This window comes from Chlorocebus sabaeus, chromosome 27 (assembly GCF_047675955.1).
Source record: "Chlorocebus sabaeus isolate Y175 chromosome 27, mChlSab1.0.hap1, whole genome shotgun sequence".
NCBI classification, from domain to species: Eukaryota; Metazoa; Chordata; class Mammalia; order Primates; family Cercopithecidae; genus Chlorocebus; species Chlorocebus sabaeus.
Window position 1 is genome coordinate 2679370 of NC_132930.1, and position 14715 is coordinate 2694084.

General features: G+C 35.0%; 1 protein-coding gene across 3 annotated transcripts in view; it reads left to right on the forward strand.

Annotated features, from left to right (window-relative positions):
* CORIN (corin, serine peptidase) overlaps positions 1–14715 on the forward strand; it is a 278248-nt gene that overhangs the window by 107308 nt on the left and 156225 nt on the right. For all 3 annotated transcript variants that reach the window (XM_073012425.1, XM_073012424.1, XM_008017472.3), the window contains exon 5: positions 8449–8630. In XM_073012425.1, coding sequence (XP_072868526.1) covers positions 8449–8630 — 182 coding nt within the window. The remainder of the gene's footprint in view (positions 1–8448; positions 8631–14715) is intronic.

Sequence of the window (14715 nt, forward strand, 5' to 3'; positions counted from 1 at the left end):
GATTAGAATCTATAAATAATACTTGTTATTCAATTCATTTGAATATCCATATTTATGGCACCATTTTATAATGTGTAAAAAAATCAAAACAGCTGCAAAATAATTAAACAATTGCACATTTCTTCTGTGATCTGTTAATCTCTCATCCCCTGGGCCCTGGTAAGTATGCCAGATATTAATGAGAATCAGGAATGTGTTGGTTAAAAGAGAATGGAATTTTATATTCTCTTTCAGAGTGGCTGTGTCATTTTTATATTATTCATGCCCATCTTAATTCAAACTGTGTTTATCTGTTAGTATTTTCTAAGTTTCTGTATTTTAAGAGTGACACACTACTATTGACATAATAAACAGGACCCTTAGTCTGTGTAGGCTTTTCATTTATAACACTTTTACTGACATGTAACTATTACATGGGCATTATTTAAAAGTTGAATAGTGCATGTAGAACCTGCTGACCTGAAGTGGAGGGGACCTCGTGGGCAGGTAGTGTGAGCTTTTGTATACCCCATTAAGTTGGGAGTTAAGTTCCCCTCCCAACTTTGCTACTGACAGCTTTATCTCAGACAGGAATCACCTCTGCATGTGATTCATTTACTTATTCAACAGATAATTATGGAGTGCTGACTGTGCACAGCAGGGATAGAACTGCAGATGAAATAAACAAATATCCTTGGCTTCACGGAGCTTATGTCATGTCGGTGAGAGATAGGCAGTAAGCAAATAAATAGACAGATAATAAATATTCATTTAGCAGATAGTGATAAGTGCAATGAAAATAGCAACGCAGGGGAATGGAGAGCTTTGGGAGGGTGGGAGTATGGTGACAAGAGGTGCAATTTTAGGCAATGTTGCTCAGGAAAACTTACTGCAAACTTACATTTGATCCATGAGGATCTGGAAGTCTGGGATGTGAGGGAGAGCCAGATATACTGAACATCATGTCGTAATTGATTGAAGTGGGAAAAGAGGTCATGATGGGATCAGTACTGCAAGCAGTTACTGTTGCCAAGGTAAGGAGTATTAGTGTGGGGGGGGCGGCGGCTGATGTAAGGGAGGGATAGAGGGTCTTACTAGGAACTAGCTCTATCTCAGCTCCTGGTATCAGTTTATTCAACAAAGATACCTGGAAAATTATCAATTTATTCCTTTAGCAAACACTTATTGGTGCCTATAATGTGCCAGGCACACTGCTAGATGCTGGGTTATGGAAATGAATAAAACATACTACGGTCTTCAAGGGACTCAGCATAATAGAGGACCAGACATAAACACAATTAAATTGCTGTAAAATGTGATCCATCAGTTTACAAGGCGTGGAGCTAACACAGAGAAAGGGGAGGAATTCATTTTATCTGGCATTATTAGGGAAGGCTACTAGCAGGGAGGAGGTAACTGCTGAAATTAATTTTGGAGGAAGAAGAAAAATTTACCATGTAAACAAGGTGGGGGGAAAAGGCAATTCAGGTGGAGTGATAGCCAGATCTACCGTATATTAGAGAGAGTACAGCTGGCTTAATTTTTCTAGAAAATAAAATGGGAGAGAAGGGAAAATGGATTGGAAGAATTTTTAGGAAGTAATATTGGCAGTATTTAGTGATTATTTGCATATGAATGGCTAAGTTGACTGGAAGGCAAAGGCTTTTGGACTTGGAGACTTAGATAGATGGTATTACCACCAAAAAAATAATGCATATACAGTCAAATGCTCTACCCCTGAGCTATACTCCCCGACAAAATAATGTATATGAAGGAGAAGTGGTAGAAGTAGTGGAGAAGGAGTTAATATTGAGATCATTTCTTATGTTGATTCAAGAAGTTCATGGCAGTAATTTTCTTTTGAGTGGAAATGAAAACAACTTTCCTTCTGTAGTAGATAACATGATTTAGACTTTTATTCAGTGGTGTGCTGGTAAATTGGATCCCTGAGAAAGAAAAAAACAAACCAACAACAAAACCATTATTTATAGAATCTGCTGATTCTTGTGGTGTAAACACTCCTACCAGATGTCAAGCTAATCATAGTTTATCTGCTCACACGCCACTGTGTTTCATCCCTTGACAAGTATTTGCTGAGCTTTCACTAGGTGCAAGGCATGCAGCTTTGTGCTGGCTGTTTCTTATTTACTTCTCCATATCTACTTTCCACTCTCTTCCATCCTAACTCTTTCCAGGAGAGACCGCTTTAACAGTGGCTACTTTCTAGCTTCCTGTTGGATTCAACCAATGGAAGCCACCAGCATGAGATCAGAGTGTGGGAGGATAGGCAGTTTGGGTAGTGATCCCCTGGTTGTCTTTCTGCCAGGTTACATGGATTGACTGCAGCCCACTCACTGGAAGAGGCCACAACCCCTATCAAGCAGCCTTCCCCATGCAACTATCTCCAAGTTCCAGAAAATTCTCTTTCCCCTTGTCTCGTAAACCTAGGGTGCTAACAGCTCCCTGCAGCAGCCTACTGTACTACCCCGTGTTGGTTTATCTAAACCCTGCCTGTACCTTTTCATTCTGTAGGAGATCAGAGCCCTTTCATTAAACATTCTGCAGTGAACCTGCTTTAGTGGCTCACCTCTTTCCTGGTAAGATCATGACTCTTACAAATGAAGAAAAACAATGACACACTCCTGGATTTTAGAGTCAGACCAATGTGACCAAAAAATACCCCAACTGCTTCCATTACTTATCTTCTGATGGGAGACAATGACATGTAAAAATTCCCTTGCACAGCTTTCCATCCCCACATTTAGTGGAGTAGAAACCAAAGAAGCCTCTTTCCTGCTTCTCTCATACCCCACTAAGCCTAACCTCTTATATGGTCTCTTGAGGTCACAGAATATGCTGACGTAGGAAGCCAATGCTGTTCGCTTATCATAGAGAGAACAAGCCATCTATTATTATTTGGGTTTTCCAGCAGTGTTGTCATTTGTTGATTTATGTTCCTGTGTTATCTGTTGCTCATGGATTGTGCAAAGAGGTCAGATAGGCAAGATATTTGGGAGCACTGGGATGGAGTCACAGTATTTGGCTATGAAATCTGTTTAGGCTTCAATTTCCTCATAATGCAAAAGGAGAAAATGGGAGTAGATTATCTTGGAAGATCCTTCCAGCATTAACATTCTCTTCACGACTAAGTAAAGTCTGCAACTCTGGGAGCTGCTTGTGACTGATTTTGTGAGTATTTTTCACTGAACAGCTCAGCATAACAAAGACAAATTTAGGAGTGTATTTTTAAAAAGATTATTGTGTGAGTCTTGTCAATGAATAGGACATCAAACTCAGTAGCATGCCTTTGACAATGTGATATGTCAAGAAAAGTGTGTTAGTTATATATTGCAAACTGCCGTAAACCTATCAGTTGAAAGCAATACACTTATATTATTACACAGTTGCTGTTGGTCAGAAATCTGGGAGTGGCCCAGCCAGGTCCTCTGCTTTAAGGTCTGTCATATAGGTGAAATAAAGATATTGGCAGGGTTGGGGTCTTATCTGAAGGCTTGACTTGGGAAGGATCAACTTCCAAGCTCATGTGATTCTTGGAAGAACTTAGCTCATGTGATTCTTGGGAGAATTTCAGTTCCTTAAAGGCTTTGGTTGGGGGGCCTTAGTTCCTAGCTGTCTATTAGCCAGAGTCAACCTTCAGGTCCTTGCCATGTGGGTCTCCTCAATATGACATGTTGCTTCATCAAAGCCAGTAAGGGAAAGAGTCTGTTAGCAAGACAGAAGTCATAATCTTATGTAGACTAATGATGAAATTGACATTCCATTACCTTCTGTTGATTGGGAGCAAATCACTCAGGCAACCTACATGCCAGAGGAGGGGATTAAACAGGGCATGAATACCAAGAAGCAGAGATCATTGGGGTCATCTTAAAGTCCACCTGTCACAAAGATTCTGTTTTTTTTTTTTTTCTCCCTCATGAAAAAAGAGTTTTAAATTCTGAGTTATCCTACTGTATTTAAAGATTAGTTTATTTGCCAAAAGTAAAAAGTGACAATTAAATGCAATGTAGGATCCTAAATGGAGATCCTGGCAAAATTCAAATAGGGTCCTTAGTTTAGTTAAAGGTATTGTATCAATGATAATTTCCTGGTTCTGATAATTATACTATAGTTATGTAAGATGTTTACCTTAGGGGAGTCTGGATGAAGGATATATGGAAACTTTCTGTATTATTTTTATAACCTTTCTGTAAGTCTAACAGTAGTTCAAAATAAAAAGTTAAGAGAAAAGTGATTTATAAAACTTGAAAATCCATTAACCATATAAGCCTGCCTTGTGACTGACTTATTTCATAATTTAAACTTTATGTCCTTATCAGAACTTGTTTTTTGCAGATAAAATATATATACTAATTTGTATATATACTATAACAAAATTATTTGAAGATAAATTCTCTAATATTTTTATAGATAAACTGTACAGTTTTTGGTAGATAAATAATTTTACAACACCCTTCCTAGTGAAAACACCATAAAAACTTCACTATCACTATATAGTATTATTATTTATACAGTTATCAAATGTTTGAACAAATAATTATAGAGGAGATATAAGAGCTTTCTGCTTTAACTTTAGTTGAAATGTACTAGATACTTTTGCACAACACCAAATGCACTTCAGACATCAATTTAAAATAAGCATCCTTTCTAAAATAGTTTTTAGATAGCTAAAGTGGACTCCTTCCCTGTGCAGAGCACTGTTTTAAAGTCATCAATCTGTTTGTTGCTTGGATATGGACACATACTCCAAAATAGTGTGGCCTATCTCACCACACTGTTCTATGTGATGAAAAGCAAAATGTTTCACCCTTCCATAGGCAGTTGAATTTTATGCAATGCAAGAACAAATGACTCCTCATTTTGCTCACTGTTTGAAAGTGTTGCTAGTTATTAATACCCCATCACTATTTCACATATATCCTGGTCCAGCAATTTAAAGCTTATGGGTCTCAGTTGGTTACACCTCTTAAGAGAACTATTTGGAAACACTGTAGACATTTTTCTTAGGCCCTATTTTTAGAATGGAAGGCCTAATGGTATTTTAATGTCTCTATATATTCCCAGAACAAATCTTGAGAAAAATGCCTGTTACCTTTTGAAATTTAGCAAAGCTGGTGGGATTACCAGTGCTCCTCTGAGAAACATTGCCTTAAAGAATGAATTTTGACTTACAGAATGTTAGCAGTAAAAGGACTATGAAAAATGATCCGAACTCCAGCTCTTCCAAAATCCTCATTTTTCAAATGAGGAAACTGAATTTTAGCATGAGTGAGCTATTGGCCCAAGATTCAGCAGTGGAGGAGTGGCCATGTGAAAGGTGCAAAGTCATAGACTGAGGCTTTCCTGTAGAAAATGACCACCATAAGAGTCAATGACCATGATTCCATTTCTGAATTAAAGACTTAACTTTAGAACTTGAAAACAGTCTGCTGGCCTCCTGCATGAAACTTCATTTTTGTTACCCTAGAAGATTCTAAGAAAAGATGTAGAATGATTAAAAAAAATAATAAAATAAAATAAGTCAGTTAAGAAATGGGGAAAGGTCCAGGAACCACTTGGGAGAATTGGCCTCCAGAGTGTTATTCAGTTTGCAGACATCTTTCTCATCTTCAAAAAATGTTGAACGTTTTTCTCCCCTTTAAATGGTATCTGGAGTTTCATCAGTTAGAGATTCCATTACTCCAGTAAGCAGTCTTCTTTTAATGATGCAAAAATCTCTGGGAGGGTTAGATATTCATTTATTATTACGCATTATTCTGTGTTTTTTTTTTTCATCTATTTTCTTATTTGAAAGCCTAATTGAGATTAGCTGTAATTGGGAGTGCTGTTTTGATTAAAGATAGGGAATAATATGTTTCAAGCACTCTGGTAGAGGTGGCCATCTAGGTGGAGTGCTGGCATCGGGGTGATCACAATTGCATTGGGACCCTGGGACCTTGGTCAAGAACTAGGAGGCAAAGAAGGAACACCAACGACAAGCCTAGCTTGTTTTATAGCTTTACTGTGGGCTGGCTTACACCTAGTGAAGAAAGCAGAAATGTATTTACCCTTTTCTTGTGTTCCTTAGCCCCTGACAAATACTGATTCGACGCACGTTTGTAGGCTTTTGTAGAATGGAGATCTCACCCATAATGTATGTGATGGTGCCACTCACAAAGTGCATATCAAGATTTGCACTCTGGGCTGGGTGCGGTGGCTCATGCCTGTAATCCCAGCACTTTGGGAGGCTAAGGTGGGCAGATCACCTGAGGTCAGGAGTTTGAGACCAGCCTGGCCAACATGTTGAAACCCCGTCTGTACTAAAAATACAAAATTAGCCTGGCGAGGTGGCGCATTCCTGTAATCCCAGCTACTCAGGAAGCTGAGGCAGGAGAATTGCTTGAAACCAGGAGGCAGAGCTTGCAGTGAGCCTATGGCGTCACTACAGTCCAGCCAGGGCAACAAAGCCAGGCTCCATTAAAAAAAAAAAAAAAAAAAAAAAAAAAAAAAAAAAAATTGCATTGTGCTTGCAAGACATGCATTCATGAAATTAGGACTTACTTGTACTACAGTAGTAAATAGAATAGGTCCTGGGTCAATCTGCCTGAGTTCTAATCCCGGCTCTGACCCTCATTCCCTCAGTGAACTTGGACAAATGTCTTATTTTTCTGTGCTTCAGTTTCCTTATTTGTATATTGGGGATGACTAATAACACCTATTACTCATCCTGTTCTGAGAAATCAGTGAGATGATGCATGTGTGGCACTAAGAGCAGTGCCTGGAGAACATAAGTAACTGCATGTAGTAATTTTATGTTCTCCACATTCCTTAACTGTGTATCTTAATTTTATTTAAGAAAATATATTTGCTAGCTTCTCTGAGATAAGATTCAGGACAGGCAGGAAATATTGAAAAACAGTGTTATTTAAGTGATCCTTTCTTAGCCCTAGAAATATCTAATATATTTCAGGTGTCTTCTTTATACCAATAAACTTGCCTGAACGAATTCATATTTTATATGCTGAAGCTAAATCTTTCAAATACAAAACCTCTTCTTCAACATCTTCACTATTGAATTTGGTTACATATTAATGTATGTAGACAATTATATGAAGATCAGTATTCTAAAAGATACTCAGTTTTAAGGTGACTTTCTGAGAGGAAGGTAAAATATTTTTATCTGAATGTTGAGTTCCCTTTTTCCGTTTTTAGTACAAAGATCTCTCCCTTAACATTATTTTACAGACCCTATTAGTTTCATTTGATCTCAATGGGTGGCATATCCCCTTATATTTTTGTAATCTGTAGAAGTATGAATGGGGTATTGTACATGTGCTTGTTTGATCAAGGAGTTTTAGAAGCCCAGCTATTAGGTCCTTACAAGAGAAGAGACAGGGAGAGTAGGTAGAATGTGTCCTGAAACTTGAAACACCAGGATTCTATTCCTCCTTCTGCCAGTGGGAGCTGTTTGACCTCAAATCCGTCCTAGAATCTCCCTGGAACTATCTCATATGAAGGATTTGAATAAGGTATTGTTTAAGGTTTGTTACATATCTAATATTGTGTGATTCTGTGATATCTTATTGGCCCTACATTTGTGAAGTGTATGCTTTGGTTTAACTGAACCGGGTATTTTCTTTCCCAGTTTCCTTAAAACTATTTGAAATACCTTTAGCAATTGACCAGCCAGGGTGAGAGATGCAGCCTTTAGCTGTAAAGTAGAAGCAATTACCTGGGTCTGCAAGGAAACAAGTCCATGGCCTTGACTTTGTTAGTATCCTATCTCCATCCACAGAGCTGTGGATCTAGGACTGTTTGATGGCATGTCAAATGAATAAAGATAAGCTCCAGGGGCATCATTACTCATACTATTAACAGATAATTGTTAGCATTTTTTTTGTATTTTGCATATGTCAAACTAGAAATCTGAAAAGATAAATAACTGTACAAGGTCCAAGTTGCCACTCGTCTGTATAATGTTCCTTTTCTAGGGAGACTGGGGAAGTTAATAATGGAACAGCTTACTCTCTGCTGCTACTCAGAGATGCTTGAATTTCTCAAAGGGAAGATAAAAGTACAAGAATAACATATTTTTGACCTACTTCTGCCTTTGCAATTTGAGGGCCTTCGTTTCCATGTTAATTTTTCCCTTTTGATGTTAAATAGAGCTCTTTTAGGCTGACAACTGTATATTTTAGCCCAGTAAATATTAAACAAATTATTGATGAATGCTCCTACAAGAAATAGATGGTGTAGATCTAGCTATTTCTTCTAGAATCAAGACAATAGAGTGGCTAAAATCACTGTCATAGGGCTGAATGTAAAAATTTAAGTTGCTGACTATAGTAAGTATAAATTAAGATAATATTACAACACAGGGGCTAACTTTAATTTCACTATTATTTCAAAACCTATTCCGTAAAGACAGTAATTTTCACCTTTCTATTTTTTTTTTTTTTTTTTTTTTTTTAGTCATGGACTTCTGCCCTGTAGGTCCTTCTGTGAGGCTGCCAAAGAAGGCTGTGAATCAGTCCTGGGGATGGTGAATTACTCCTGGCCAGATTTCCTCAAATGCTCCCAGTTTAGAAACCATACTGAAAGCAGCAACGTCAGCAGAATTTGCTTCTCGCCTCAGCAGGAAAATGGAAAGCAACGTAGGTGTCTGTGTTTCGTTTCATTTTTAGAAGATTTTATTTGAGTATGCCATTTATACAGGAATGGATATAAATAATAAGTGTACAGTTTGATAAATTTTAACCAAGTAACAAGATCCATGTAACCAGAACCCAGATCAAGGAATAGAATATTAACAATATCCCCAGAAATACCTTCAAGCCCCCTGCCTGTCATATCTCACTCTTCCAAAAGAAACCTCTATCCTTACTTCTATCACCTTAGGTTTGCTTACTTCTGAACTTCATATAAATGCAAATCATATAATATGTAACTTTTTAAAACCTGTCTTCATTTGCTCAGCATTATGTTCAAGAAATTAATTACATCTTCATATTGTGGTTCATTCATTCTCATTGTTATATAACATTCTAATATACGATTGAAACAAAATATATTTTTCCATTCCACTGTTGAGTGGTATCCAATTTTCAGCTATTACAGTGATGCTATTACAATTCCTGTGCATGTCTTTTTTTTTTTTTTTTTTTTTTTTTCTGGAGACAGAGACTTGCTCTGCCACCTAGGCTGGAGTACAGTGGCATGATCTCAACTCACTGCAACCTCTGCCTTTTGGGTTCAAGCAATTCTCCTGCCTCAGCCTCCCAAGTAGCTGGGATTATAGGCACATGCATCACGTCTGGGTACTTTTTGTATTTTTAGTAGAGGCACGGTTTTGCCATGTTGGCCAGGCTGGTCTTGAACTCCTTACCTCGTGATCCACCCACCTCAGCCTCCCAAAGTGTTGGGATTACAGGCATGAGCCACCATTCCCAGCCTCTTGTGCATGTCTTTAATTGAATATGGTTATATTTATTTAACAAAAAAGTTTTCTAAAGTAGTTGTACGAATTTATGCTCTTACTAGCTCCTTATGAAAGTTGTAGTTGCTCCAAATCCTTCCCAATTCTTAGCATTGTCAGTCTTTTTCATTTTAACAATTTTGATGGGAGTATTGTGAAATACCTGTCCAAATATTTTGCCTGTTTTTTGATGGTCTGTCTTTTTGCCCTAAATTTATAGTTTTGTATGAATTCTGGATGCAAGTCATCTGTTGGATATATGTATTGCAAAGATCTCATGCCCTATGGCTTGCCTTTCTACTCTTATTAGCTTCTATGATGGAATAGAAGGTCTTAATTTTAATGGGTCCATATTATCGATCTTTTCTTTTGTGTCTTTTTTTCCTGTGTCTTAAGAAATGCTTGCTTACCCCCAAACATAGAAGTTTTTCTGCTATGTTTCTTCCAGAATCTTTATTGTTTTGGCATTGAGTTTTACATCTACTATAATTCTGGAATTAATTTTTGTGCATGGTGAAAGGTAAAAGATAGGAATTAATTTTTTTCTATGTGTATATTCAATGGACCCACTGCCATTTAATTATTTAGCAGACAATTTTTCCCTCTGCTCTGTAATATCACTGCTGCTATCAATCAAGTGAGTAATTACATGTATATCTATTTTTGAACCCTCTAATTGACAGAATAGAATTAAGACAATACCACACTATCTGGATTACTATAGTTTTATAGCATCTTTATATTGAATATTATATGTCCTCTATCTTTGTTCTTCTTAAAGATTGATTATTTTTGGCCCTTTGCATTTAATATAAATTTTAAAATCACCATGTAATTTCCACAAATGCTGTTTTTGTTTTTAAATTGGGACTGCATTAAATTTATAGATCAAATTCAGGAAAATTTATTTACAACAGTGAGTTTTCCAACCATAACAATGATATACTATGGTAATATTTAAGTGAGTATTTTCAGTGAGACATTTTAAAATTTCTCTCAATTACGTGTTACAGGTTTAACCATAGAGATCTTGCACATCTTCCCTTAGATTTATTTGTGGTCTCTGGTGTTTTTGATGTTATTGTAAATTATATGTTTTTAAAAATTTTCCTTTATTTTCTGTTTTTATGTATCCAAGAAATTTGATATATCACTCAACAATTTTTATATTTTGTCTGTAAATCCATTTGAATTTTCTAAGTACACAATCATGCCATCTAAAATAATGACAATTTATTTCCTTCTTTTCAGTCATTGTGCTTTCTGTTTCTTCTATGTCAGAGAGAAGGTTTTCAATATTTCACCTTTAATTATGATGTTTGGTGAAGCGATTTTAGGATACCCTTGGTCAGATTAAGGAAGCTCTTTCTATTTGTAGTTTGCTAACACTTTTTAAAAAATCCTAAATGGGTTTTGAATTTTATTATTTTTTTCTATATCTATTAAGATGATGTATTGTTTTTCATATTATGCTAGTTACCTTTTAGAAATGCCAGCTTTATTGATATCATTCACATACTATAAAATTCATCTGTTTGAAGTATATAATTAAGTGGTTTAGTATACATACAGAATTGTACAACTATTGTAATCATCTATAATAATTTCAGAGTGTTTCATCACCCTAGAAAGAAACCTACACGCATTAGCAGTAAGTTGCCATCCCTCTCCTTAGCCCCTGGTAAACACTGATTAACTTTGTTTCTATAAATATGACTATTTTGGACATTTAATATGAATGAAATCATACAGTATGGAACTCTTGTGACTGACTTCTTTCACATAGCAAAATATTTTCAGGGTTCATATATGCTGAAGCATGTAGTATTAGTACTTCATTCATTTTTATTGTCAATTGATACTCCATTGTAGGAATATACCACATTAAAAATCCATACATTAATTGAGGAATATTTGGACAGTTTTCACTTTTGGACTCTTATGAATAATGCTATCTGTGTAATATTTGTGTATAAGATTTTGTGTTTTTGTGTGAACTTACAGTTTTAATTCTCTTGGCTATATACCTAGGAGTAGAATTGCTGTGACTAGTATTAACTCTACATTTAACATTTTGAGGAAATGCCATTCCTACAAACAATGTATGGGGGCTCCAGTGTTTCCACATTTTCACCACACCTGTCTTTTTTGTTTATAGCTGTCCTAGTTGATGTGAAGTGGTATCCCATTGTCGTTTTGATTTGCAGTTTACTAATGACTAATTATGTTGAGCAACATGTCATGTGCTTGTTAGTGTTAACCATTTGTATGTCTTATATTGAGAAATATCTATTCAAATACTTTGCTCATTTTAAAATTAGGTTGCCTCTTTAAACTGTTGAATTGCCAGAGTTCTTCATATATTCTGGATACAAGTGTGCCTTTTAAGATATATAATCTTCAAATATCTTCCTACATTCTTCAGGAGCTGTTTTCATTTTAACAACAGTTTTTGACTTTGAGGAAGTCCACTTTATCTGTCTTTTCTTTTGTTGCATATGCTTCTAGTGTATGTATTTTTAAAATTGGCTAATACAAGGTGACTAATTATTTATTCCTTTGTTTTCTTTTAAGATTTTAATATATTTAGCTCTTATATTTAAGTCATTGATCCATTTTAAATTAACTTTTCTGTATGTTGTGAAGTAGGAGTTCAACCTCTTTCATTTGCATATGGAAATTCAGTTGTCCTAGTATGTATTGCTGAAGAGCTATTCTTTCCCCCTGAATGGACTTGGTGCCCCTTGTTAAAAAACAATTGGCCATAGATGTATGGGTTTATTTCTGGACTTTCAATTCTGTTTTATTGATCTATCTATCCTTCTTGATTACCACAGTTTGCAATACATTTTGAAATTACGAAGTGTGTGTACTTTAACTTTTTAAGGATTACTTTAGCTATCCTGGGTACCTTGCATTTCTGTATACATTTTAGGATTAACTTGTCAATTTCTGAAAAAAATCAACTATAATTTTGATAAAGATTACATATGTAAATATACCATCCAATCTTTGCTAAAAGAGCTGGAATGGCTATACTAATATTTGATCAAATAGACTTTAAAACAAAATTGTTACCAGAAAAGAGGAGGGATTTTTTTAATGATAAAGGGTCAATTCGTCAGGAAAACATAACACAGGGCCAGAAATACTTAAATCTGACAGAACTGAAGGAAAAATAGACAATTGAACCATAATATTCCACTGTCAATAATGAGTAGAGCTAGGCAAAAGATTAAAAGGGAAATATAAGACTTATAAAGCACAATAAACCAATGAGATCTAATAGACATCTGTAGTATACTCCACCCAACAATAGAGAATATATGTAAGACATATGCACCTGAAATTTTCCATTTTTAAACTTACAATCTATTTGTGTCTCTGAATATAAAGTGTGTCTTTTACACACAATATATAATTTAATCATATATTTTTATCTATGAGACAAATCTCTGCCTTTTGATTGTAGTGTTTAATTAATTTACACTTAATGTAATCATAAGTAAGTATTTGCATATGCGCTTTTGAAATTTGCTTTCTCTATGACTTTTGTATTTCTTGATCCTTCATTACTGACTTTTTTGAGTCAGAAATATTGGGGTGTGCCATTTTAAATTTCTTGTTGCTTGGCTATTTTTTTTAGTTATTCTTATTGCTTGCTCTGGAACTTAAAATTAAAGTCTTAAGTTATAACAGTCTAGTTCAGATGAATCCCAACCAAATTTCAACAATATCTACACTTTGCCTCTGTATAGCTTTGTTTCTTCTTCCTTCTTTGTACTATTATTGTCATAGAAATTGCATCTTTTTATAATAAATCTCAACATAAGTTTATTGATTATGATTATAAATTATTGATTTATGCAGTTGTTTTTAAAAATCAGATAGGATAATAAAAGATTTATAGAAAAAATACATTTCTTTTGTCTTACTTTTACCTATTTAATTACCTCTACTAATACTTTTTATTTCTTTATATGGATTCAAGTTACTGTATACTGTCCTTTTATTTTATCCCAAAGGACTTCCTTTAGTACTTCTTACAGGGTGGTTCTGTTAATAGAAAATTCTCTCCACTTTTGTTTATCTGGGGATATCTTAATTTGTCTTTCATTTTGAAAGGATGTTTTGCTGTATATAGAACTTTTGACAAAAAAATTTTGATACTCCTTTATTTTATTTTCAGCACTTTGAATATGTTATCCCACTTCCTTTTGGACTCCTGAGTTTGGATGAGAAGTCAGATGTTAACCTTTCTGAAGCTCCATTTTATCTGATGAGTTGCTTATCTCCTGGTGTTTTCAAAATTTTCTGTGTCTGATTTTTGATAGATCAATTACAATGTGTCTAAGTGTAGATCCTTTAGAGTTTATTTGAATTTTTGTACTTCTTGGTTATGCAGTTTAATGTTTTTCTCCAAATTTAAGAAGTTTTCAGCTATTATATCTTCAAACATTCTTTCTGACCCATTCTTTTATCTCTTTCTGGGACTTCCATTATCAGTATGTTGGTACATCCTCCAAGTCATTAAGGACCTTTTAATTTTTCTTTGTTTTTTTCTCTCTGTTCCTTAGACTAGATAATCTCAGTTTACTTATCTTAAAGTTTGTGGATTTTCTCTTCTGCCTGATCAAGTCTGCTGTTAAGTCTTTCTAGTAAATTTTTAATTTCAGTTATTATATATTTTACTGCATAACTTTTTAAAAAAATAATCTGTATATCTTTATTAATATTTTGTATTTTTTGAGCCATTGCTCTTATACTTCCCTTTAGTTCTCTAGAAATGTGTTACTTAGTTCTTTGAATGTGTTGAAATAACTGATTTAAAAGTCTGTCCAGTAAATTCAATGTCTGAGCTTCCTCAGGAACAGTTTTTGTTGACTGTTCTTTCGCCCTGTATATAGGCATATGTTCCAGTCTCTTTGGACATCTTGTAATTTTTTTGTTGAAAGTTGGACATTTTAAATAATATGAATAATATGAATAAGAATTCAACTCTGCAAGTTGAATTCCTCCTCCCAACAACATTTGTTGCTGTTTCTGTTTCTTGTTGCTTTAACTGTTGTTATTTATTTGTTCAATGAGTTCCCTGAACAAATTATGTTAAGTTTGTTCTTTGTCCTGTCTGGCCACTGACACTTTTGCCAAGATAGCATCCTAGTGGTCAACTAATGATTGGACAGAATTTCCTTAAATGCATTTAACAGGTATATATCCTAGTCTTTGCCAAGGGATTCTGTGCATGTTAGGGTACATAGTCT